This window comes from Hemiscyllium ocellatum, chromosome 33 (assembly GCF_020745735.1).
Source record: "Hemiscyllium ocellatum isolate sHemOce1 chromosome 33, sHemOce1.pat.X.cur, whole genome shotgun sequence".
In the NCBI taxonomy this organism is placed as follows: Eukaryota; Metazoa; Chordata; class Chondrichthyes; order Orectolobiformes; family Hemiscylliidae; genus Hemiscyllium; species Hemiscyllium ocellatum.
This window is the reverse complement of record NC_083433.1, coordinates 27587866-27614555: the sequence shown is the minus strand read 5'-3', so window position 1 is coordinate 27614555 and position 26690 is coordinate 27587866. Positions and strand designations below refer to the sequence as shown.

Below are 26690 nucleotides of genomic sequence, written 5' to 3'. Positions count from 1 at the left end.
CTGACAATGTCATGCTTACTAAGATTTTAGTTAGGCCGGATTTGGAGTATTGTGTTCCGTGCTGGTCACCATACTGTGGAAGAATATGGAGGCTTTGGAGAAGTTGCAGGATGTGGCCTGATTGGAGTGGAGTGTTTGCAAAAACAAACCAAGTTTATCCAAGAGAGTTGGAGGGCTGAGGTACAATTTTGTGATGGAAGTATATAAAACTGAGAGACATGGATCGGGTGGATATATGGAGCCTTTTCTTTTTCCCAGGGTGAAAATGTCACGCATTTAAGGGGACGCAGGTTTGTGTGAGTGGCAAGTTTAATGGAGATTGACAGGTTGATAGGTGGCCTAGAATGCATTGCCAGGAGAGTTGCTAGAAGCAGATATGAGAGCAACGTTTAAGAGGTGTTTAGACAGACTCATGAACAAGCAGGGGGGATTAGTTGAGATTGGCATTGTGGTCAGCATGGATATGGTTAGCCAAAGGACCCGATGGGCTGTGCTGTCTTACATGGGCCCCATTTTTTCTCAGCTTATCCTCTTGCTCCTTCCTAACAAGCTGCCCTTTGAATTTTGCTCTGTTGTACCTGCTAATGTTTTCTCATGATCTCTGTTTGCTTTCCCAAGTTGTAAAGCAACCCCATGGAATTTCAGTATACCTCAAGGGCTTCTGGGTTTTGAAGGCCTTGGTATCTACTTTTAAGTTTCTCTTTTTTAAATTTTCCTTTATCTAATCTTGTACATTCCTCAATATTGAATGTTCTGGAATTTTTGATCTCAACCTTAACCTTTGCAGGAACCTGAAAACCTGCTCTGCACTCTGATCCTATTTTGAAAGATGTCCACTCAGATTTTTTTTTCCCCGCAGGTACCTCCTCGCAGTTCACTTTGGTCGGATCCTGTCTTGTCTTATTAAAATCTGTCTCTGTGTCTCCCTTTTACAATACTCTCAGTATTTGTTGCATTAAAATAAATTCCATCCAACTTTGCCAAGCTCCCATATGCTTGAACTTGATAATGTACACTGCTGGCCCAACTGAGTTTTGTTTTCATCTACATTTATCTGTGCATTGCCAACTATTGTATTAGTCATCATACCTCTGTTTGTATCCCATTTCCCAACATATTAATTACCTGATACCGTCACCAGCTCTTGCGTGCTATGCACCCTTTCTGGTTCCATTGCAATCCTTTGGACTTGAGACAGTGAGACCTGAACAGAAACGGAACCAGTGCTCCAGCCTTGGCTCCTATTCCACTCCAAATTTTCAGTTACACGTTCATCTGCTCTATTGGCCTACTCCACATTCTCTGTCCAGAGATTGCAACCTTTTTACCCAGCTTTTCAATCTGCAACCTCACTCCCTAAAGTTTTGTTCTACACCTCCTGACTGTTTGCTTGTTTGACATTGGGTATGCCCTACAGCTGTAGAGTGCCATCGTTCACCCTGGCCTCAGGGTCCAATATATCAATCCAGGGTCATGTCTGTAATCAGAGAAATGTCTGTCCTTTCCCTGCTTACTGCTGTATTTACTATTCCTGTATAACTTTTCATTTCTATTCTCAATGTCTCTGTCTGTGTCTCTGCGTTCCCCCACCCCTTCAAAGATGAGGAAGTGGGGCTATCTGCATTCTCTAGAGAAACTGTAGCTCTCCTGTTTTCAAAAGATGTTTTCAGAGTCATGGAGGTGTACGGAGTTGAGAATATGGTGCTGGAAAAGCACAACTTGTCCATTCCAACCAGGTTTCCTAAACTGAACTAGTCCTGTTTGCCTATGTTTGGCCCATGTTTCTCTAAACGTTTCTGTCTGTGTACTTGTCCAAATGTTTTTTAAATGTTATAATTGTACTCTCCTCTATCACTTCCTCTGACAGCTCATTCTGTACATTCACTGCCTGTTTTATGAAAAGATTGTCCCTTAGGTCCCTTTTAAATCTTTCTCCTCTCACCTAAAACCTCTAGTTTTGGGCTCCTATACCTTTGGGAAAAGGTTTGGCTATTCACCCTATCTATGCCCTGCATGATTTTATAGACTTCCGCCTCATACACACCAGGGAAAAAACCCAGCTTATTCAGCCACTACTTAAATTCAAACCTTCCAGTCTCTGTTCCTAAATGAGATGCTCCCTTGGGCTTTCCCAATTACCAGCCTGCTTACCTTCCACCCATTTTCTCCCTGACTGCAGTCCCTTTCACTGCAAAGCATGCTCTCTTTGTAACTCTGCCTAGCAGACACATTGCAGTGCCAGCTGACATTTCCTGCAGATGTGGTCATCCAGACTGCTGGGGGTAATCGAAGATTTCTGTCATAGTGCTACACGGGATTGAGCTCCCATATCATATCTTTTGTTTAAAAAAAAACTCTCTTCTGAAATTTAGGTAGAGTAGAAAGTTCTGTCCTTTTAAAAGGAAGCTGGAACTCTTAGTGCAACTTTCATGTGGGCAAACACAACAGACTAATGAGTTCACTGCTTGGTACTGTTGTCACTTTCTTCAGCCTCGTTAATTTTTGGTGGGGTTTCTGTTAGGGTTTAGCTGTTACTCAATCTGGGTTTTGCTGCAGGCTTTTGTTAGGTGTTGCTGTTATCTCTCCTGAGATAATGGGCTTATTATGTGACAAAAGAACAAAGAAAATTTACAGCCCAGGAACAGGCCCTTCGGCCCTCCAAGCCAGTGCTAATCCAAATCCACTGTCTAAAATTGTCATCCACTTCCTTAAAGGTTGAGCCTGTTCAACCTTTCATCATTGAAAATGAAAGGTGATCCTTTTATGGTTTTGCTAAAACCCTGATTGAACTTTGACAGGGTAGATGCAAGACAGATACTCCTCTTGTTCGAGAGACTTGGATAAAGGGACACGGCTTTTTAAAAACAAAGGTAATTTCAGATTCACTGTTAATTTGTTCCTATCTCCATGGATACTTAAACCTACTGGGATTCTCAAGCATTCTGTTTGATCTCTCTCCGGTTCTTTGTTTTTTAATTCCTCAGGGATAAGGTATATCAGGCAGAGATTGAAAATACAGTGAGAAGTTTCTTTTTTCTCCCTCCTCTCTGTGGGTTTTGGTAGAGAGCTGTGGAGACCCGGTGAAATCTAATAGGGATCTGAGTGACATGGCCTCAGGAGGGATTTGTGGCAGTATCCTATTTATATTTAAAAAAAATCCAGTGAGGTCTATCTTGGATATCGGGAGCATCTCTCAATTTGTAAATATTTTCAGTTGGCCTGCCCAGATCTGTTACGGCACATATCTCTGGAGAATGATCTTCTATGCTTTCAGCGAGTGGAACATCTCTGATCCACTTACAGGACACTTCTGCATTTCAATGCTGCACCAGCAACATCCTGGTGAATCTCCTCTGCCCCCTATCCAGTGTGATCATGTCCTTCCAATAGTATGGTGATCAGAACTGCACACACTATTCCATCTGGGGCCTAGGCAATGTTATTTATTAATTTACTCCTAAATTCTACTTCCTGGCTAATGAAGGTTGGTGGGTGGTTGTGATTAGAAGCCTATGATCAGCAGTGTACCACAAGGATTGCTGCTGGGACCTTTGCTGATGTTGTGTACATTTTAACAGCTTAGATGTGAATGTCGAAGTATAATTTGTCCATTTGCAGATGCCATGTCAGTTGGTGCTGCTGGTAGTGCGGAGAATGGTCTCAGGTTACAGTCTCAGGATCAGCTGGTAAATTGGGCAGAGTAATGGCAGATGAAATTTAATCCTGATAAGTGCAAGATGATGTAGTTTTGGAGGTCTAATAAGGGAAGTCCATTTTGGGTTCAGTTTGCCAACTTGCCTTGGATCCTGTGGACTGTTAGCATTTTGGTCTAGTATTCCATGTGGGATGTTGTCAGAGGCCTTACTGAAGTCCATATAAACCACGTAAACTGCACTACCATGATTAATATATTTAGGGCAGCACTGGCTCAGTGATTAGCACGGCATCCTCACAGCACCAGGGACCTAGGTTCTATTCCAGTCTCGGGTGACTATGCAAACTCTACACAGACACTCTCCCTGTGTCTGTGTGGGTTTCTGTCGGGTGCTCCTGCTTGGTCCCATAATCCAAAGATGTGCAGGTTAGTTGAATTGGCCATGCTGGAATTGTCCATAGCGTTCAGGGATGTGTAGGTAAGATGCATTAGTCAGGGGTAATTGTAGAATAATAGGTCTGAGTCGGATAATCTTCAGAGGGTCGGGGCAGATTTGTCAGGCCGAATGGCCTGTTTCCGCACTGTAGGGATTCTATGATTCTAGTTTGTTCTGCTATAACCAGTTCATTTTCAAGCCGATTATAAATTAGAAAACTCTGTCCCTGTAATCTTGTAATCTTTCCATTTTTTTTAGGCTTGAAACTACCTTAATGTAGATCAGTAATTTACAGGAATTTTATTACAGTTTATCAGCATCTAGTGGTCAGATTGGTGCACCATTAAAGGAATTCATAGAACATAGAACAGTACAGCACAGAACAGGCCCTTCAGCCCCCGATGTTGTGCCGATCATTAATCCTCATGTATGCGCCCTCAAATTTCCGTGACCATATACATGTCCAGCAGTCTCTTAAATGTCCCCAATGACCTTGCTTCCATACTTGCTGCTGGCAACACATTCAATGCGCTCTCAACTCTGTGTAAAGAACCCGCTTCTGACAAGGAAACACTCTCCTTTAAAAAATAGAGATATGACTTCAGCTTTAAAATGTGAAATACATAAATGGGCCATCATTGGAGGTAGTTATTATTGTGGTGATTCACCTGACATTATGATGTTGCGACCACACAGACATAGTTGAGTGAAGGATGGGATTGGCAGCTTAACATTCCAAGATATTGATGTTTTAGCCGAGACTGGAAGCAACAAAAGAGGTGAGGAAGAGTTACATTACTGGTTATTGAGCGTATCACAGCTGTGTTAAGTGAGGACATGCTGGGGAATCTTGCAGTGAGGCTTTATAGGTAGAGCTCAGGAATGCAGTCACAATGCTGGGATTGTACTACAGACCTCCCAGCTGCTAGTGGGAGATCAAGGAAGGGATACGTCTGATTCTGGAGAGATGTGAAATAACAAGGTGGTTGTGGTAAGTGAGTTTTAACGTTTCCCCATGTTGACTGGGACTCCCTTCATGTTGGGGGTTTGGGTGGGGAGCAATTTATTAGATGTGTCCAGGAGAGTTCTTTTTAAACAGTATGTGGATAGTCCAACGAGGGAGGGTGCCATACTGGACCTGGTATGGCAACTGAGACTGACCAGGTGATTGAAGTTTCAATGGGGGAGAATTTTGGGAGTAGTGACCATCTTTCTGTATGTTTCCATATACTTATGGAGAAAGACCAAAAGTGGACCTGAAATGAAGGTGTTAAATTGGGGGAAGGCCAACGATAATAGAATTTGGCAAGGATTGGAGAATGTGAATTGGGAGTGGCATTTTGAAGGTAAAACCACATTTGGCATGGAAGTTTTTTAAGGACCAATTGATTACAGGGCAGGGCAAGCATGTTCCTGTGAAAATGAAGGACTGGAATGGCAGGATTCGGGAACCTTTATTTGACAGGAGAAATGATCAGCTTAGACAAAAAAAAGAAGCATTTTGAAGGTCTAGACAACCAAAAACAGTTGAAATCCTTGAAGAATATAGAGAATGTGGGAAAGAGTTCAAATGAGAAGTTAGGAGGGCTAAAAGGGGCTGTGAAATGTCCCTGGCTAGTAGTGTTAAGGAGAATCCCAAGACATTTTATACATGTATTAGGAGCAAGGGGATAGCTAAGGAAAGAATAGGTCCACTCGGGGATAAAGGAGAGAGGTTATATGTGGAGCCAGAGGGATTGAGTAAGATCCTTAAAGAATACTTTACTTTGGTAATTCACCAAAGGGCATGATGTGTAGGACATTGAGGTTAGGGAAACGTGTGTAAATACTCAGGCAGGTCAACATAATCAAGGAGAAACTGTTGGGGAACTTGAAATACAAGGTAAACAAGTTCCCAGGGCCAGATGGGATCTCTCACAGGATACTGTGGGAGACAAAGAAGAAACTAGCTGGGCCTGAACAGATATCTTTGTATCCTTTGGCTTCAGTGAGATTTCAGAGGGCTAGAGCATGGCCGATGTTATTCCTTTGTTTAGGAAAGGAAACAGAGATAATCGAGGTAATTACAGAATGGTGAGCCTGATATCAGTGGTTGGGGAAGCTGTTGGCGAAGATAGGATTTATTCTTATTTGGAAGCAAATGGACTTGTTGGTGATCGGCAGCATGAGTTTGTGCAGAAAGATCATGTCTCGCCAACTTCATTGACTTTTGTTTTGAAGAATTACAAGAATGATTTGAGGGGAGGGCAGTGAATGTGGTCTACATTCACTTTAGTAATGCATTTGATAAGGCACCTCATGGTAGATTGATACAGAAGATAGTCTCATGGGAACTGGGGTGAGCTAGCTAGATGGTTACAAAACTACCTTGGCAGTATAAGACAGAGCAACAGTGTTAGAGTGCTCTTCAGAATGAAGATCAGTAACTCGTGTTGTGTAAGGATCCGGATGTACAGGTCCACATAGCGCTGAAAGTGGCAATACAGGTAGATAAGGTGGTCAAGAATGCATACCTTCATTGGCCAGGGCATTGAGGATAAAAGTTGGAAAGTTATGTACCAGCTGTACAAAACTTCAGTAAGGCCACATTTGGACTATTACATGCAGTTCTGGTGGCTACACTACCAGGAGAATGTGGATGTTTTGAAGAGGGTGCAGAGAAGGAGTACCAGAATGTTGCCTGCTCTGGAGGGCTTGAGTTATGAGGAGAGGTTGGATAAACTCTGATTTTGTTTTCAGTGCCAAGACAGAAACTGAGGGGTGACCGAGAGAGTCTACAAAATTGAAAGGCACAGAGAGGGTGGATAGTCAGAGGCTTTTTCCCAGGATGGAAAGGTCAACAATAAGGGGACACTGGTTCAAGGGGAGTGAGGGAAAGTGTTGCTCAGAGGGTATTGGATGCCTGGAATGCACTGTCCATGGAGGTGGTGGAAGCAGGCACAATAGCAACATTTAGGGTGTATCTTTGTAGACAGGTGAAAGGGAGACAAACAGAGAGATGGATATCATGCACGGGCAATAAGTAGTGTGTCTAAATAAGGGTGAGATTTTGGGTATGCTTGGTGGACTGAGACCTGTTGTGCTGTGTTGTACTGTATTGAAGCATTTAAACATTCGAAGATGTCTTGAGTGCAACATTCCTGTTCTATCAGCTTGTGCTTGCTTCAGCAGCACGTATACTAAAGTTGGAATGATATAGAGAAGGTTAGCATGGCCCCTGCACAAGGATGACCCACAAACATTTATAAAGTGTTCTTCCTGTGTTAGCATTGATGTAACGTCAGCTCCCAGGCGCCCCTCGCTAAAAGTGTTGGATTCACATCGGGGAGCTGCCCAACCAGATGGGCCAATGGGCTGAGAAGTGGCAGATGGAATTTAATTCAGATAAATGCGAGGTGCTGCATTTTGGGAAAGTAAATCTTAGCAGGACTTATACACCTTAATGGTAAGGTCCTAGGGATCAGAGTATTGAGTACAGGAGTTGTTGCTGTACAGGACATTGGTTAGGCCACTGTTGGAATATCGGAAAGATGTTGTGAAACTTGAACGTGTTCAGAAAAGATTTACAAGGATGTTGTCAGGGTTGGAGGATCTGAGCTACAGGGAGCGGCTGAACAGGCTGGGGCTGTTTTCCTTGGAGTGTCGGAGGCTGAGGGGTGAGGCTAAGTTTTTTTCCCTGGGGTCGGGGAGTCCAGAGCAAGAGGGCATAGGTTTAGGGTGAGAGGGGAAAGGTATAACAGAGACCCAAGGGGTAACCTTTTCACGCAGAGGGTGGTATGTGTATGGAATGAGCTGCCAGAGGAAGTGGAGGCTGGTACAATTGCAACATTTGAAAGGCATTTGGATGGATATATGAATAGGAAGGGTTTGGCGGGATATGGACCAGGTGCTGGTAGGTGGGACTAGGGTAGGTGGGATAACTGGTCGGTATGGACGAGTTGGACCGAAGGATCTGTTTCCGTGACATCTCTATGACTCTATAAATGGATGAAACGGGAAACCTGATCTATTGTCTGGGAGTTTTTTTAAAACATTGACTTCACAAAAATGTATATAACACCAATTAAACTAAGGTGAGCAAGTTTCTGATCGAGATTTGCCGTGCAATTTTAATTTTCCTGCTTTTTAAAAATTCTCCAGGTTCCACAAGAGTGCTTCATCTCTGGCTGCTAGCCCCAGAGACATTGACAGTCATCATTAATCCTTAAATACCTCCACTGCAGATCAGATTGTTTGCTTATCGTCCATTTTGAAGTGAGTGAGAGTGGTCCTGCTCCTGATGTCTCCTAGGTGGGGGGGCTGCTGGAAGCTTCACTGGTCAGTGGCTCTGAACGTGGGGGTATCTGCACAGGTGGGAGATTTGTGGGTGGGCTGGATTTGTATCTCTGTGCGCTTGTTCCTGAGGCCACTATCATCATCATCACCTTTTCAAGGGCAATTAGGGACAGGCAAAAAAATGCTAGCCAGTCAGTGACGCCCATACCCCAGCAAAAACTGAGGGGACGACACCAAACATGAGCCAAGTGTGAGTGTGTCAGGGATTATTCCTGAAGCCTGCAAAGCTGAATGATCCACATTTCTGGAATTACAGTATGAAAGTGAGGAGAAAAGCTTTCTTTCCTTTCCTAGATTTACATTTAGTCCTAGTAGGATTATCTATGAAATGAAGATGTCTTTTAGTTTTCATCTTACAGGGTCAGCTTTAGTAATTTGGCATGTTTGCTCATTGCCAGAGCACAGCTGGGATGATGATGACAAGTCCTTTAATAATACATTCAAGGTACAGGGAGTGAGGAGAAAAAAAAACAGAAATTGCTAGCAGAACTCAGCAGGTCTAGCAGCATCTGTAACAAGAAAGCAGTGTTAACACTGAGTCTTGGTGACTCTTTGATTAGATTCCCTACAGTGTGGAAACAGGCCCTTCGGCCCAACCAGTCCACACAGACCCTCCGAAGAGCAACCCATCCAGACCCATTTCCCCACTGAATGATGCACCTAACACTACGGGCAATTTAGCATGGCCAGTTCACCTGCCCTGCACATCTTTGGACTGTGGGAGGAAACCGGAGCACCCGGAGGAAACCCACGCAGACACGGGGTGAATGTGCAAACTCCACAGTCACCCGAGGCTGGAACTGAACTTGGGACCCTGGTGCTGTGAAGCAACAGTCCTAACCACTGAGCCACTGTGCCACCCCTGTTTGATGAAAAGATTAATGAGTGGGACTAGTTGGCTTGTTCTCAGATAGCCTGCATTGGCTCAGCCTCTGCAGACTCCAGCACTGGTTTGTTTGACGCATTCACATGCAGACTGATGTCTAGCTCGGGATTGGCATTGTCATCTCACAGTGGCTTCAGGAGTGGGGTTGTGGAGCTACGTTTCTGGTTCATGTTAGTGTGTCATTTGGTGTGGAGGCTTTGTGTTTGTTTTGAGCTTGCTGTTTGGTGGGTTCCCATCGCACCCTCCATTGGGTCGGTCTGGGCTTGGCCAAACTGCCCCATAACCATTGCAATCAACTAGTCTCCACTTGAATTCCAGCTGGGGTCACTAGTAGATAATGTTGAAGTACAAAATTATTCATGATGACAGCGATGCTGGAACAATTCTGTGATGCTGCTTCCAGCTTCTTTGTTTTGCCAGTTATCTTCAATCTGAATCCTCGGGTTCCTGACCATTAATTCCTTTGAAACTTTCTCCCTATTGAATCTTTCACTTGTAATTTTAAACTTTCTCTGATCTTTGCTCCTACTCCCTCACCCAACTTATTGCGCGAAGGAGCTCTTGCTGCATAGTTTAGTACAATGTGGAGATTAAGTTTCGATCAAGAGTGCCTCTTGAAAGTGGAGTCGCAGGTAGACAGGATAGTGAAGATGATGTTCAGTGTGGTTTTTTATTGGTCGGTGTGTTGAGTGTAGGAGTTGGGAGGTCGTGTTGCAGTTGTACAGACCACTTTTGGAATACTGTGCGCATTTCTGGTCTCCCAGCTGTAGGAGAGATGTTGTGAAACTTGAAAGGGTTCAGAAAAGCTTCACAACAATGTTACCAGGGTTGGAGGGTTTGGCCTACAGGGAGAGGCTGAATGGGTTGGGGCTGTTTTCCCTGGAACATCAGAGAGGCTGAGGGTTGACCTTACAGAAGTTTATAAAATCATGAGAGGCATGGATAGGGTAAATAGACAAGCTCCACTCTGCAGGCACCCTGCCTCTATTCCTGATGAAGGGCTTTTGCCCGAAACGTCGGTTTTTCTGCTCCTTGGATGCTGTCTGACCTGCTGTGCTTTTTCCAGCACCACTCTAATCTAAACTCTGGTTTCCAGCATCTGCAGCCCTTGTTTTTACCGAAATAGACAAGGTCTTTTCCCTGGGATGGGAAAGTCCAAAATTCGAGGAAGTAGGTTTTGAATCATAGAATCCCTACAGGGAGCAAGCAGGCCATTTGGCCCAACAAGTCCACACTAACCCTCTGAAGAGGAACCCACCCAGATCCATTTACACTTAGCCCAGACTAGTGCACCTAACTCTCTCAGCCCTGACCACTATGGGCAATTTAGCATGGCCAATTCACCTAACCTGTGCACCTCTGGACTGTGGGAGGAAACCCAAGCAGACACAGGGAGAATGTGCAAACTCCACACAGACAGTTGCCTGAGGCTGGAATTGAACTCTGGTCCCTGGTACTGTGAGGCAGCAGTGCTAACCACTGAGTTAAAAGGAACCTTGAGTAACCTCTTCACACAGAGGATGGTGCGTGTATGGAATGAGCTGCCAGAAGAAGTGGTGGAGGCTGGTACAATGACGGCATTTAAAAGGCATCTGGTTGGGTATATGAATAGGAAGGGTTTAGAGGGATGTGGGCCAAGTCCTGGCAAATGGAATGAGATTAATGTAGGGTATCTGGTCGGCATGGATGAGTTGGACCAAAGGGTCTGTTTCTGTGGTGTATATCTGACTCCAGCTAAAGCAGCACACACTGCGTTCCATCCTTAACGGAAAACAACTATTCATTTTAACACTTTTTTATAAATGGCAGAGATAAGAGAAGATTACTAAACTACCAGGGGGCAGGATTGGGACCCTTGCTTTTCCTGATACATATTAATGATCAGAATATTGGTGTGGAGAGGGTAATTTCAGAGTTTACAGGAGACATAAAATGTGGAAGCATTGTATATTGCAAGGAGGACAGTGTGAAACGCCATAAGAACATTTGTCAAGTTGATGCGGAGTTGACAGACCAGGTTAGAAGTACTGCGATTGGAAAGGTGGTGGCAAACTTGAAAAGGTTCAGAAAAACATTCCAAGGATGTTGCTGGAATTAGAAGGTTTGAGCTATAGCAAGAGGCTGAGTATGATTGGGTTGTGACCTTTCGTAGAGGTTTATTAAATCACGGTGGGCATGGTGAAGGTAAATAGTCAGGTCTTTTCCCCAGAGTCGAGGAGTCCAAAACTATAGAGCATAGGTTTATAGTGAAGGGATTAATGAGTAATTTTTAAGGCAGAGGGTGGTGCGTTTATGGAATGAACAGCCAGAGGAAGTGGTGGAGGCTAGGACAATTCCAGCAATTAAAAGGCATCTGGATAGGTATATGAATATAGGAAGGGTTTAGAGGGATATGGGCCATATGTTGGCAAATGGGACTCGATCAGTTTCGGATATCTGGTCAGCGCAGATGAGTTGGACTGAAGGGCCTATTTCTGTGCTGTACATATCAATGATTCTTTTACTAGATGACTTAAACTATATACCTCTTTTTTTTAGAAACCTCTACCTCGAATACAAACTTTAATGATTATAATGGATCACAGACAGCTTGACACCCATTACAATGGGTGAAAAAATATTGACTGAAGAAAATTTGGAAAATCTAGTGCAGATGTTGGCAGGAGTGGATGAGGAGAGTTAAATTGTCTCTTAGCTCCTTTTGATTTAAATAATGATGGCATGCTGTTGTCTGTACAGTGTTGGTCATTCTTCACTGATAGTTGAGTTGTGAATCTACTTTTTTTTAAGATTTTCTTTTTTAAATCTTTTCATTTGAGCCAGGAGGAGGAGAGACAGGGAAAGTTGAAAGAGAATGAAAGATTAATCAGGTTGCTGACTTTGGAGACTCTGGCTGTCTTGCACCTGCAGTTTGTTACAAATTTGAGGCTGTTTGGCAGTGTTTCCCTAACTCAGGCACTCTGTGCCACAGTCTGAAAGCAACAATTCCACACTTCAAAAAGCAACGTTGTTTTTCACAGCTAAAAATGTGCACCATGTGATTTTACCAAGCTGCAAAACTCCCCAGGTATTCTGCTATATAGCAGTCTGACTTCTATTTTAGTTTTTACTTCCAAAAGAGAGAATGTCTGGAATCTTTACAGTGTGTGTGTTTTGTCATCTACATTCCAAGAGTGACTGTCATTCGAAGGTAGGTTGTTTGTGTAAGGTGCTATAGTAAGGCAGTTTCTTGGAGGGTTTTTAATGACTGGTGTTTTCTCTCTGGTTTAGGATGAAGATGCGCCGACGCCGTTTGGTTCTGGTTCTGTGTATGGCAGGACTGTGTCTCATCTCCTTCATGCACTTCCTCAAAGCCCTGTCCTACATCACGTTTTCCCATGAGCTGTCTGCCTTCAGCCCTTCTCTCCGGGCCATCTTTGTCGACTCGCAGTTCTTCTGGAAGCAGAGTGCAGCGGAGGATGTAAATACTGGCCCTGGGCTTCAGGTCACTGTGAAAGCTCAGAACGGAGCCCGCCCGCCATTACACCGAGCCCTGTTTGAGCTGAAAGATGACGAGGCAAAGTACTTCATACAAACCAAGGCTGGAGCCATTTGTTTTAAGCAGGGCACCAAGATGGCGGCACCCTCTGTGGAGGGTGCAGTCGACTGGGACCGCAGTGCGATGGACAAGCCGTCGGTGCAGAAGGTGGCAAACAAGGGTTTCAGTGGAAGGCCTAGGCGCAGGTGGGTGGGATGCCCTTGCCTCCCAGGATGGCATGGGTCATATTGTGGGGTGCCAACCATGGTCCAGTATTCTAATCTGCCAACAAAAGAGCGTCTGAGCCCACGACCAATACCTCGCAGAGTGATCAACGCCGTTAACATCAACCACGAGTTTGATCTGTTGGACGTCCGGTTTCACGAGCTGGGCGATGTGGTCGATGTCTTCGTTATCTGTGAGTCAAACTTTACTGCCTTTGGGGAGCCCAAGCCCCTGAAATTCATCGAGATGCTCCTGAATGGGACATACAGTTACGTGGGAAGCAAGATCCTGTACGTTTTCCTGGACCACTTCCCCAGTGGAGGGAGGCAGGATGGCTGGATCGCCGATGATTACCTACGGACTTTCCTGACCCAGAATGGTATGAGCCGGATTATCAACTTGCGGGATGATGACATCTTCCTCATCAATGACGCTGATGAGATCCCAGCTCACGATGGTGTGCTGTTCCTCAAACTCTTTGATGGTTGGACCGAGCCCTTTGCCTTCCATCTGCGAAAGTCACTGTACGGCTTTTTCTGGAAGCAGCCAGGGAGCCTGGAAGTGATATCGGGCTGTACTGTGGCCATGCTGTTCATGGTTTACAATGGAGATGGGATTAAGCTACGGCGGAGGGAGTACTATCTGATGCCAAACTTCCGGCTGTATGAGAACAGCACGGGACACATCCTGGTGCCCTGGGCGGTAGGTAGTCCTCTTCACTTTGCAGGCTGGCACTGTTCCTGGTGCTTTAAACCTGAAGGCATCCGCTACAAGCTGCTGTCTGCACAGAACGGAGACTTCCCTCGCTGGGGGAATTACCAAGAAAAAAGAGATCTGAGCTACATTCGAGAATTGATCCAGACGGGTGGCTGGTTTGATGGCACTGAGCAAGAATACCCTCCTGCGGACCCCAAAGAACACATGTACGCTCCCAAATACCTGCTGCAAAACTTTAACAAGTATCGATACATGTTGGAGAATCCGTACAGGAAGGAGAGCTGGGATCAGGGAGCTGTGATGTATAATCAGACTGGGAAGATTACATAGTGACCACTGACAGTGATTCCCCCCCACCTGCCCAGCAGGGGGGCTGAGCGACTGTGTGCAGCATCTACTGTCTGGGATGTCACCACTACTGGAACTGCTCATGCTGTGTTTCTGACCAAGTCAGCTACGACACCAGCACCCTCTTTCCTCACCCCATTTACCATTTTGGTTTTCTTTTCTTGCAGAATTTTCAGTTTGGGGCAAAAATGGTTTCTATTTGGATTCTAATTTTAAGATTTCTTTCGAGTACTAAACTCACTTCTGTTCTCTTCCCTGCCTCCTACGGAGTTGTGAGAATGAAGTGCAGTGCACTGTGTGGCAGGGTTGTGGGAACCCCCAACTGTCCACTGCTGGGGTGGAGGCACTCTGTGGGTTTGCATCGACTGACCTGCACCTTTGGCCCCTGTGTCATGTGAAAGAATCGAATGTCTGTTTGTTGTATATACAATTGCTGCTGGGTTAGAGAGGGGTGTGAAATACTCACTGGCGAGGAGTGGTGGCACACTGTGACTTGTTCCCGCTGAAACCACCTCACTGGCCAAAGGCTGTTACACTTGGGTTACTCAAGCCTGCTGAAGTGTGTTCCTACATGGGGTGAGAGGGAAATGGGAGAACAGGGGTGCATTCACATGCCTGCTGCCCTGCCCTCCCCTAGGTAGACATCCATTTATGATTTGTCCTTGCTATCTCCAAGAGCTCCCAAGTTGAGGTGTGTTGGAGAGATGCACCTCCTTGCCTTGATGAAAGCATTTGTGGCCAGGAGCTGTTTGGGATAGGCCAGACCTCCTTTCACATCTCAACCACATTTTGCTCTTCAATCACCAGTGAGGATGGTGAGGGCCGCTGTGCTGAGGGCTGTGCTTGCAACTATTCCTCATTCGGACACCCTGTGACACCAGTGATGAGCTGCCAAGTGACTGTCTCTCTCACTGGTCAACACAGAGCAAGACCATGGTGAGCCAAGTACATAGAGGTAATAGCGCAGGAACATAGGCATGCAGCACTGGAGTCCAGATAGAAGCTGATCCCTGGGCCAAGGAGTTATCTCCAGGGAAGGCTCCTCCCAATAGGAGGAAGCTGAACAAATCTAGAGACTCCCTTTTTTTTGTAAATTATTTAAAGGATAAAATCCTGTTCACTTTGGTGTGCCCCAGGAGGGTGCACATTTCCACTTGCTCAGACCATTGGGTTTCTGGAGTTTGTCTGTTGGGTTTGTTTGGAAGTGTTGTACACTGCAGCTGATTTTTGCTGTTTTGAATGGGGAGGTGTTTTTTTTTCGCAGTTTCTCTTCTGTGTAATGTCTTGGAGATTGAAGTTTCTGTGAAACTCTGTTTTAACTGTTCTGGAATTAACCACTGGCATTCAGTTCACAAAGACAATGCAAATACTTTGTCCTAGTTTGTCCATTTTTCCTGCACTGAAGGAACTAACCACTGACCCAGCTGCCCTCCCTATAACACATCCTGGCGCAGGCTGCAACACTTGGTCCATGTTCTCTCACTCAGTACACTGGACAGCGGAAGAGAGTGGAGTCTGACCAAGCTTGGCAGTGTTTGGTCCCTCAGACCCTCCTCTGCAGGCATGGTCTAAGAATCTTGCTGCAAAGCTGTGAGATGGCAGGATGTGGGGAAGGCCTTTGTAATAATTGATGGCAGTTGCACTGATCTGAGTTGGGAACTTGACTCCCTGAGCAGCTCCTGAAGCTTTGCCTTGTGCCATTCTAAGTTCACTGAATCTGCCTGTCAGATAATGGCAGAGCCGTGGGTGGGCTCACTTTCTGTAGCCTTGGTTTCTGAAGTAGCTAGCAGCTTGAAATCAAAACCTATCTCCTGTTGTACTGATTAGGAAAGCTAACCTAGACATCAGATTGTGACTCAGTAAATGACCACCCTGTGTCCATTAGCCCTTTCCGATGCCTGTATAGTCTGTCTCTCTTTCTCTTCCCTCCCTCCACCCATCAAAGCCCAGGCAATCTCTCTCCCACTTGAGGGCAGGCAGAAAGGAGGCCTTTGTGGATGCAGAACATGTGGTGTTGCTGAATTCATTAAATCCTAACTGTACCTTTAATAAAAAAAAATTGCTTAAAGCACTTACCAATATGTTTAATTAAAATGTGTGTAGTAATCTGTTGGTCCAGGTTTCGTTTATCTCTGGAGGGAGAGGTGAAAGCTACCCAGCTAAAGGAGGACTGTGCTCACTCTCAGGTTAACGTGCTTCACCCCTGAGGTTTAATCTCACTCTGATCTTGTGCCTGCCTTCTGTGAATAAACAGAGGCTTAGCAAACCCAGGTGCTCTGACAGATATGCCCCACATGCCTGGGTGTTGTGACTCCCGAACAATGAGAGCTAGGAAGTAGGCAGAGAGTACAGGAATCCCCTGTGGCTATTCCCCTCGAAAACAAGTATACCGTTTTGGATACTGTTTGTATGAGAGGGTGTTGGGGAGGTGTGGTCTCCCTCAAAATTCTCTGCGCTTCTAGGGTGAACTGTTTTGTTTAGAGGTGAGTGAATGATTTTGTTACTCGCCCACAACAGTGTCCTGAGGGAGTGGGCTGCTGTCTGAGTTTCACGATCTGAGTGTCCAACTTGAGCTGGGGGTTCAAGGCCAGGTGTTTTTCAGCAGGGGAACAAGGGACCCTGAAATCTCTGCCATATCTGGACAGTCCAAATTCAACATTTAGCTCAACTCTGCCAGTTTGAGGGAATGAAAATGCAGACTGAATCAGAATTGGGTGGGGGACGGATTTATTGGAAAGAAGAGGAGTAAAGGATGGAATAAAGTTATTGATTTTTTGTTTTCTGACTGAGACTAAAGACTAGCCATCTGTTTTTTGGCAGTGTAGTGGTGCATGACTCGGGTTTAAAGTGAGAGGGTTTAGGTTAATCCGACCTCAAACGAACACGTTCTGAATCCGGGTAGGAGGGGATTCCAATTGCAGTCAGTCATTTTCTGAATCTCTCTGCATACCCATGCTGAAATATTAGAGCATTATGAATGTTTTACCACTTTGGCCCTCACCCCCAGGTTTGAAAACAAGCTGAACAATTATCAGCCAGTCAGTCTAACCTCAAGAAAATTATTTGAATCAATTTGAGCACCTTGCCATGAGAAAACTTATGGCTGATTAATCAAAAATAATCAGTGTGGATTTGTTAAGGAAACATCAGGTCGCATTAACTTGATTGAATTTTGTGAGGACGTAGTGAAAATGATAAATTAGAGCAGTGGAGTTGATAAGATCTACATGGATTTCGATAAGACATTTGGTAATGTTAAAAATTACAACACTGGGTTGTAGTCCAACAGGTTTATTTGGAAGCACAGCTCCTTCATCAGGTGGAATGTTTTTCAAAAACAGTGAAATCCCATGGGACACGGTAATGTTAACTAAGTATCTTGGCTCAGTGACAAGGTAATTGTTGATGGGTGTCCCTGTGACAGGACGGCTGTTTCCAATGGCTTTCTACTAGAAGCAATCCAAGGTCCTTTTTTTTTTAACGTATTAATTTTACAGATGTAAATACAGGGATGGTCAACATGGAAATTGACTATGGGGTTGGTGAGGGGAACACGTAGGATGTTAAGCCCTAATGAGTCTGCTCTGCCATTCAATGAGGTAATGGCTGATCTGATCATCCTCAGCTCTACTTTCCTGCCTATTCTCTACAACCCTTGACTCCTTTAGTGATTAAGTACATTCAAGGTTGTGATAGATTGTTAATGAGTTGAAGAGTGTGGCGCTGGGAAAGCACAGCCAGTTAGGCAGCATCTGAGGCGCGGGAGAGTTGATATATTGGAGCATAAGCTCTTCATCTTTCCATAGATGCTGCCTGACCAGCTGTGTTTTTCCAGCACCGCACTCTTCTGCTCTGACGTCCAGATCTGCAGGCCTCACTTTCTCCTATAGGTTGTTAATGACCCAGCCTCAATTGTCCTCTAGTAAAGAATTTCACAGATTTGCAAGCCTCTGAGAATAAATTCCCCTTCATCTGACTTAATCTCAGAGTAAGGGAAGCATACTTATGCCCTCTAGTTCTAGACTTTTACCACAAGGGAAAACAGCTTTCCACATCTACTGTTAAGACCTGTAAGAATCATGTTTCAAAAAGGTTGCCCCTCCATTCTTCTGTATTCCAAGTACAGGTCCAATCTGCTCAATCTCTCCTCCATAAGATTGTCACTCTATACCTGGAATCAGCGGAGGTCAGAAGTCATGGCAAAGGAGTTGTGGAGGTACAAAGTTAAACATCACAATACCAGGTAATAATCTGACAGGTTTATTTGGAAGCACGAGCTTTTGGAGTGCTGCTCCTTCATCAGGTGGTTGTGGAGTACAAGATCGTAAGACAGAATTTATAGCAAAAGTTTACAGTGTGATGTAACCGAAATTATATTTTGAAAAGGACCTGGATTGTTAAGTCTCTCCTCTTTTAGAATGACCATATTGGTTTCAGTTCTTTCATATGTAAATCGCAGAACTTTTTTAAAGTTACATTCTTAAGTGAACTTTAACAGTTATGGGAGGGTAAGAAAATCAAGCTCCAAAACCTTGTGACTTCAATAAACCTGTTAAACAATAACTTGGTGTCATGTGATTTCCGACTTTGTCTACCCAGTCCAACAACGACACCTCCGCATCACCCCAGTGAGCCTTCTCTGGATATTGACTTCCCCACCCCTAACAAAAACGCTGGTGTATGTTTCCCTCCTTTAGATTAGGGGCCCAAAACTGTTTGTAGTGTTCCAGCTACCGTGTGCAGGAAGCAGTGCCATGCCAATGTGTGGGTTGTGTGTGCAGAAAATGTCAATTGGTTTTCAACTGGGAGAAGTGAGTCAATGCATTTGGGAAGGTCAAACAAGGCAAAACGTTTTTTCAATTATTGGGAGAGCACTGAGAGGTGAAGAGAAAGTGAGGGTAGTAGGGCGGGTTGGTGAGGTGGTTAAGGAATAAGGAACCCTTTTTTAATCGTGCAGATTCTGAGTAGACAAGCTGGGAGGTGATGCTAGAACTGCATACAGGATATAATTGCATTTGAGGACATTGGAGATTTGGGAGGATATTGTGCTGGGACTGGGAAAATGCAGCTACGAGGAAAGATTGCACAGGTCGGGGTTGTTTTGCCAGGGATAGAGGACATTGGGGGGTGATCGATGGGGATGTAAACAATAGTGAGGGGTTGATTTACCTCAGCAAAGGGATAATGACTACAGACATTGATTTAAAGCAACTGCTCTCTCACCTTTCTGCCAGGTGAAAGTGGTGGGCTGAGAGAAACATTTCCCCCCAAAAGGTGGTTGGGATCATTGCCTGACAGGGCCATAGAAAGATTTTTCAGCTTGTAGATTACAAGTCATTCTTTCTGCCATGAGATCTTCAAGCACTCCTTTATTCTATATCAGCTCCTTGCTGTTTACACCAACTGGACAAAAAGCAGAAGGAATTGGTTTTCTTTTGAAATGACAGGATGTAACTAGTTGACGATATAGATGCTTCAAATAACTGACATTCCAGCAAGAACTTGATGCCTAATCCAAGTCAAATACAAAGTTCACCATGGTTGGTGGGAAAGACTGGGAGGACATAAAGAAGCTGCAAAGTAATACAGGATGTTTGTGTTCTTATGACTGTAGCATAAGTAATGTATCCCTCTTCTACGCCATTAGTGGAAATGTTTTAATTCAGACAGCACAGTGCCCAATTATTGCTCTTGTGTACTGCTGTCCAGAGTAAGAGACTATCACCAGATTACTTTTGAGTTAAAGAAATTGACATGTTTTAGAAATGTGTGTTTTAACAAGTGGCAAAATTGTTTAATAATTTTTTTTGTTTGACTTTTTGTAATCAGATGGTTTGCAGCTCACATTAACTTATTGACCTTTCCTTGTAAAACCTGGTTTAATTGAAAAATCATCCAAATAGTTCAATACCTTCTAGTTTCTTAGTTCATCAATATAAATTCCCAACACTAGGCAAGATAGACTGTAATTGGGGGCAAGCATGGACAGATAGAATTATTTTAAGATAGGCAAGGTGAATAAGCTAATATGTACAGGAGGGTAACATGCAAGCAGTTAGCATGCCATAGAATATGTTAACTTTTAATGCAGTTTAAGAATAAAAATGTCTTGTTGCCATGATATCAGACTTTGTTGAGTCCATAGCTGTAGTACTGTCTGTAGTTGAGATTGGCTCCATTTCTAACAGAGTATTGATGTGTGGAGGGAGTGGGTCGGAAAGTAGCAAAAGATCATCCATGATCTTGTGTCCATATAATCTAATTGTATCTTTGTCATGCATGACCCTATCTATCTGACCTACTTGAAGCAAAGGCCTCATTGACCATTCAAATATCATTCAGAAACATAATCTTCAGTCAGAGCTGCATGTTGCAAATGAGTGGTGCTGACCATTTCTGTTTTAATATACTTCAAAGGAGCAGCTGATATGACTGATGTAACACACAGGCCCAGGCAAGTGATCTGTCGTCATAGCTTCAAATTCCTTCAAAATCCAGATTTGTCCGTCTTAGTACTGATGTTTATTGTAAAATTCTAAATAGTCAAAATGTTATTTCCTTCATTAACCTTCTGCCATCTATACCTGATCTGTTTAACTACCATCTGATGGTGGCTGAGTATGGCACTCTGTTATATCAAACCATTGCAGGGTGAAAGAGCAGTGAAACTGGATGAACCAAGTTCTGGCATCGACCCCCCACTGGAAACGTCGCAGGCACCAACAACCGTTTTGACCCTATAAAGTCTTCCTCGCTGCCGACAAGGGCCTAGTTCCAATAGTAGGGAAGCATTTCACAGACCAGTCAAGCAACAAAGCAGCCTGACATTGTCTGTCTCTGTGTGTGTGTGTGTTGATTCTACAGCTAGGGCTATGTCCTAGTTACCACCATCACCAGTCTCATCTGTGTGGAAGTGGGTGGGACTGAATTTAAAGGACTCTTCAATATCAATTTGAGACTTCAAAATGTCTTGAGGCATTCGGTCAAAAAATGGCAAGGAGACTTCTGCCATCTCTTAGCTAATGATTTGATATTACATGTTGTTTATCAACTGGAAGAAGCACAGAGGATGGCAAAGGCACTAAAGGCAGCGAGGTTTAACTGTGAAAGCGATTCTCTAGCAGTTGGTGAGGAAAGCAATACTGCTGTCCTTGTCCTCATCAACTTCCCTGTTGTAGATATGTTACTCCATAATTGTAATGTCGCCACTGCCCAATCTTTTGGAGACGAAGTCCTGTCCTCGCATGCCCTCCAGTGGTACAATTACTGCTAAATGGGGTAGACGCAAACAAGTCTATCCATGAGGCACTATGTTAATCAGCAAAATCATACTTCAATACAATATGCAGCCTCATGACATACTTCCACCCCCAACCCCCCACTAACTCTACCATTGCCATCAAGTAAGGGGGCCAACCCTGGTTCGATGAGCAACAGCAGTACCAGGTATGCCCAAGAATGAGGTGTCAACCTGGTGAAGCTACGAAACTGGACTGCTTTTTATTGTCAAGCAGCAATCCCACAATGAATGGATCAGATCTAAGGTCTACACTCTTGGCAGATCCATTTGTTTTTTTCTTCTTTTTTATTTAGTGCTTATTTTTCCCCAGCAGCCATGGTTTGTGTGTGTAGGTGTGAGAGACAGAGTGCATGAATCTTTATTCAATTTCCACCACCAGGAAGATAGGAAAACACCCGGGTGGCCAATGACAAGCAGTGCCCTTCACCTCCAAGGGCAATGCTGTGTGTTCAAAGAGTGAAAGGGAGGGCAGGAACTAAATCAAAATAGAATTGGAGGGGGAAATAATGCACTCCACTCCCTGTGGTGCCTACCTCTGCAGATCCATTTGTAAATGGTGGAGGATAATTAAATAACTCACTGGAGGGGGAGACTCAGTTATTGGGAGGCCTGCATTGCAGTGCACAAGACTGAAACATTCATAACAATCTGATCTATCTTGACCGCCTCAGTGGTCTCCAACTTCATGATGCCAGTATTCAGCAATATGATTCGCTCTGTGATATCAACAAAAAGTTGGAGGTACTGGGTTCTGCAATGGCTGTGAGCCCTTGACAACATTGTGGCAACAGTACTGAAGACTTGTCCTCCAGAACTTGCTGCACCACTTGCCAATCCGTTCCAGTACAGCTACAATACTAGCATCTACCTGACGATGTTGAAAAATGCCCGGGTATGTCCTGCGCACAAAAATCAAGACAAAACCGTCCCAGACAATTACTTCCCCATCGGGCTATGCTCAATCAAAGTGATGGGAGGTGTGATATCGGTGCTATCAAGTAGCACTTGTTAACTCACCCACAGTTTGGATTTTTTCAAGGCCACTCCGTTCCTGATCTTGTTACAGCCTTGGTCAAAACATAGACAAAAGGGCTAAATTCCAGAGGTGAGGTGAGCGACAGCTTTTGGCAGCATTTGATCAGGTGTGGCATGAAGGAGCATTAGCAAACTAGAGTTAATGGGAATCAGACAAAATCTCTTCCCTTGGAGTTGTACCTTGCACAAAGGAAGGTGATATAGGTGTTGCAGTTCCTCCAACCATCTTCGACTACTTCATCAATGAGTAGCCATCATCAGGTCAGAAATCTGGATATTTGCCAATGATGGCAAATGGTACTGGTTTAGTTTGGGAAACTTGGTCAGAATGAACACGTTGGACTAAAGGCCCTGTTTCCATGCTATATGACTGTTTGCACAATGTTCACCATTTGTGACTCCTCAGGTACTCAAGTAGTCCATGCTAAATTCAGCAAAACGTAGACCATTTTCAGGTTTGGGCTGATGATGTGGCAGTTGCCACAATATTACTTGCCCCTTGAGTATCAGACACTGATTACCTCCAAAAAGAATCCTGTTGTCCCTTGATGTTGTGTGCTGAATCTACTACTACCACCATCCTGGGATTGCTACTGAACAGAAAATGAATTGAACTAGCTATATAAAAGCTGTGGCTACAAGAGGCTAGGAATTATGTGGCCAAAAAAGACTCACTTTAGCTTACGTAATGCTTGCCCACCATGGCCAGGGTTTTGGAATTTTAGAGAAGGACCAGGTCTGTAGATGCATGAGAGCACACCCACCTGCAAGTTCCCTTTCAAGCCACTCCCCATCCTGACTTGGAAATATATCGCCATTTATTCACTGTCACAGAGTCAAGGTCCTGAAGTTCCCTTCCTAATAGCGCTGTGCATATACTTATGCCCCACAGACTACAGCAGTTCATGAAAGCTCAGAATCATGTTCTCCAGGGCAATTAGAGATGTGTAATAAATGCGGGCAAAGCCAGTATCACCCTCATCTCATGAGTCGATTTTAAAAATAAGATGTTAGTATTGCTGACAAAGCCAGCATTTATTGCTGATATCTTTTGAATCAGAAATAAGCACTGAATATGATACACAGCAATATACAGAGGACTCAGCATTCTCACTGTTTTCTTCCATATGCTTGTATTTGTCTTATTTTCTGCTTTCATTTATTAATGTAATTGGTACTTTGCGTATATTATTCAATAACAGTTTGCAGTAATGTACACTTCAGCCTGCAATAAACACAGTATTCATTTATTAACACCTATTGTATGCACTCAGTAACAACCACTGATCTTGCTGGGTCTGGTTGTGAAAGGAATGTATGGGTGTTAAATTCACTGGTGTTGGTTATCCAGTGATGATGATTGCTGTCTTTTGCAACTGGTGTATGAGGTGGGACTATGTTTATAGAATTATCGAAGTTTACAGTACAGAAGACGGCCATTTGATCTGCCTTATGCTGCCTCTTCAAAGTCAGTCAGACCCAATCAATCCCATTCCCAGCCCCATCGCTGTGGTCCTCTAAATGCATCACTTTCAAATACACATCTAGCTCTCTCTTTAAATTTCCTATGGAATCTGCCTCCACCATTCTCCCAGGCGGTGCATCCCAAATCCGAACAATTTGCAGTAAAGCAGTCTCACTTCGCTCACTCCTTAGCTCAGCATTAAAATTTGTGAACGCTGTTCACTGATGTACCAACCAGTGGGATCAGAATATCCTTTACATTCAAAATGGTTCATAATTTTGAATAGCTCAATGTGGTCACCAGGTTGGAATCATACTTTGCAGCACCACGGGGGCTCAGTGATTAGCACTGCTGCCTCGCAGCACCAGCCGACCCAGGTTCGATTCCAGCCACGGGCAACTGTCTGTGTGGAGTTTGCACGTTCTCCCCATGTCTGCGTGGGATTCCACTGGATGCTCTGATTTTCCCCTCACAAGCCAAAGATTTGCAGCTAAGGTGAATTGGCCATGCTAAATTGTCCATAGTGTTCAGGGATGTGTGAGTTAGATACATTAGTCAGAAGTAAATATAGGACAATAGGGGAGTGGAATGGGTCTGGGTGGGTTACATTTTGGAGGGTAGGTGTGGATGGGAGGGTGTGTTTCCACAATGTAGGGATTCTATGACTCTTGAAGTTTATTCAGGTGTTTCATTATGACCCAAACCCTCAAACCTGGGAGGCAACCTACCAGGAGGGACTCATGATCTTGGCTGCAAACTAGAATGTCTCTCCCTCTCTCTTACAATTAAATTACCAATTTGTTAGTTTGAAGACCAACTCCACCAGCTGGAAAAAGTGAATTGAGCTTTTTCCTGCCCACTAATATTAAAAAGCTGACTCTTCAGTATTTCTCAGGCATGCAGATATACATTTCTTACCTCAGGGTTCCCCGACTGGCGTTGGGAGCTCCCCATCTCCTGAAAGTGCACCCAGTACTAGCATTGAGATAAAGGATGCCGTGACACTCCCACATTCTCTGTCTATCACTGTCATTTTGATCTGTATTTTCATTGTGCATTATTGAACTAAAATAAGCTTGTTCAAATACAAAGATGTGCAGGTCAGGGTGGATTGGCTGTGCTAAACTGTCCATCGTGTCTAGGGCTGTGTAGGCTGGGGGGTTAGTCATGGGAAATGTAGGATGACGGTGAGATTTGGTGGGATGCTTTTCAGAGGGTCAGTAGGTGGGTCAGATGGGCCGAATGGCTTGCTTCCACACTCTAGGGCTTCTATGACTGGGCATTCATTTCTCCCTTCTTCCATTGAGTTTGACCTGTGTGTAACTTTAGTCCCACTCTAATATAGTTGACTCCATTATCCTCTTGGAAATGCCCTATGGATGGCAGGAAATCAATGATGCCAGTGCTGGTCCACAGTTTGAAAATAAATTGGATAGGTATTGGAAAAAGAAGCATCCAGATTCAAACTGAGAGTGTGCCGGCATACATTGCCTTTTTAGGGGGGGAGATGGGAGAATAAAGAATTGATGACCATGCATGCTGTCATCAAAGTGAAGATCAGGTTCACATCAATCACAGATCAATCATTAAATTCCAGGGGTTGCGATACAGGGTGCTAATGTAGGGTCTTCTACATGTGTTGGGAAAACAGATAATTTTGTTCTTTGGAAGTTTCTTTGCAAATGTTGGTATATAAAGTTCCATAAATACATGAGTGCTTTGTGTTTATTCAGTGAAGTAATGACACCTGATTGGTGCTAGAACATATTTTTAATTGTTAGGCTCCACGTGCAACAAAGTAATCAAAGAATGAACTCCCACAATTGTGGGGAAGTTATCGCTATCTTGGAATTTCACCGAAATGTCGATTCTCCTGCACCTTGGATGCTGTGCTTTTCCAGCACCACACTCGACCATCATCCAAAGTTTGACACTGCTTGGTCAGCACTCAATCCACCATCTGCCCCATTTATCCCCTTCACTGACTCCACACGGCAGTAATTCATCCAGGCTTCTTTGCCAGCTAAGTCCAAACCCCAGTTTCCCTCCAAGTTGTACATTATACTGACTTTGAACTATATCGTCATTCCTTCATTGCTGCTGGGTCAAACTTCTGGGGACAGTCTCTACACTCCAAGGGTTGCAGCACTTCAGGAAGGCAGCTTACCACCAACAACCTTATCAATTAGGGAAGACCAGTAAATTCGTCTGATGATCAAATGCAAAATACTGCACTGAGTATCACTTGAAATTTTTAGCAATTTCTTCCTGGGTTCAAAGCAGCAAATTTCAATTACAGTGGGTGCTCCTTGTGTTCCATGCTGGGCTACAAGGGTTAGAGCTGTAATAAAAGATAAAGCAAAACGATTTCAGATTGTGTTTTGAAACAAAATCTTTATTTCAAAATTCGTCATTAAATTTTCATCCTCTTTCAGATTGCTTGAATGGTTTCGGGAACCGTGAGTGAGGTGACCCTTTTGAACAGTCAGTTGTGTGAATTGATTTTGATTTGTTCTGAAGTGTAGCTTGTTATAAGTAGGTCAATAAAAGACAAACATCTATTCAAAGAGCACTAAGTAATTCCACTCCTTACATGAAAGACAGCTGTATCTCTTCTTTCAGCTGATTCTGAAATTATTTTGGAGTGTCTGTTTCCATGATTTCTTTTTCACTATATTGTGTTAGTTGAGGATATAATGGGTAATTGCTAGATTGTACCTAGATACTTAAGATAATGGAAAGCTGCTATTTTGGAAAATGTTTCACCATAT

General features: G+C 44.0%; 1 protein-coding gene and 1 non-coding gene across 10 annotated transcripts in view; both read left to right on the top strand.

Annotated features, from left to right (window-relative positions):
• The window catches only part of LOC132831131 (beta-1,4-mannosyl-glycoprotein 4-beta-N-acetylglucosaminyltransferase-like), a 195265-nt gene extending 179040 nt beyond the window's left edge, over window positions 1-16225 (top strand). For 7 of the 9 annotated variants that reach the window (XM_060849122.1, XM_060849119.1, XM_060849121.1 and 4 more), the window contains one exon: window positions 12583-16225. In XM_060849122.1, coding sequence (XP_060705105.1) covers window positions 12584-14101 — 1518 coding nt within the window. In that variant the 5' untranslated portion in view covers window position 12583 and the 3' untranslated portion in view covers window positions 14102-16225. Of the gene's footprint in view, window positions 1-2848; window positions 2871-5059; window positions 5083-12582 lie in introns of those variants that run through there. The other 2 variants (XM_060849125.1, XM_060849126.1) reach the window with 2 other exon arrangements.
• On the top strand, window positions 7247-7355 carry LOC132831958 (U6 spliceosomal RNA). Its single transcript, XR_009646886.1, has one exon. It is a non-coding gene; the product is annotated as a U6 spliceosomal RNA (small nuclear RNA).
• Window positions 16226-26690: the final 10465 nt, after the last annotated feature.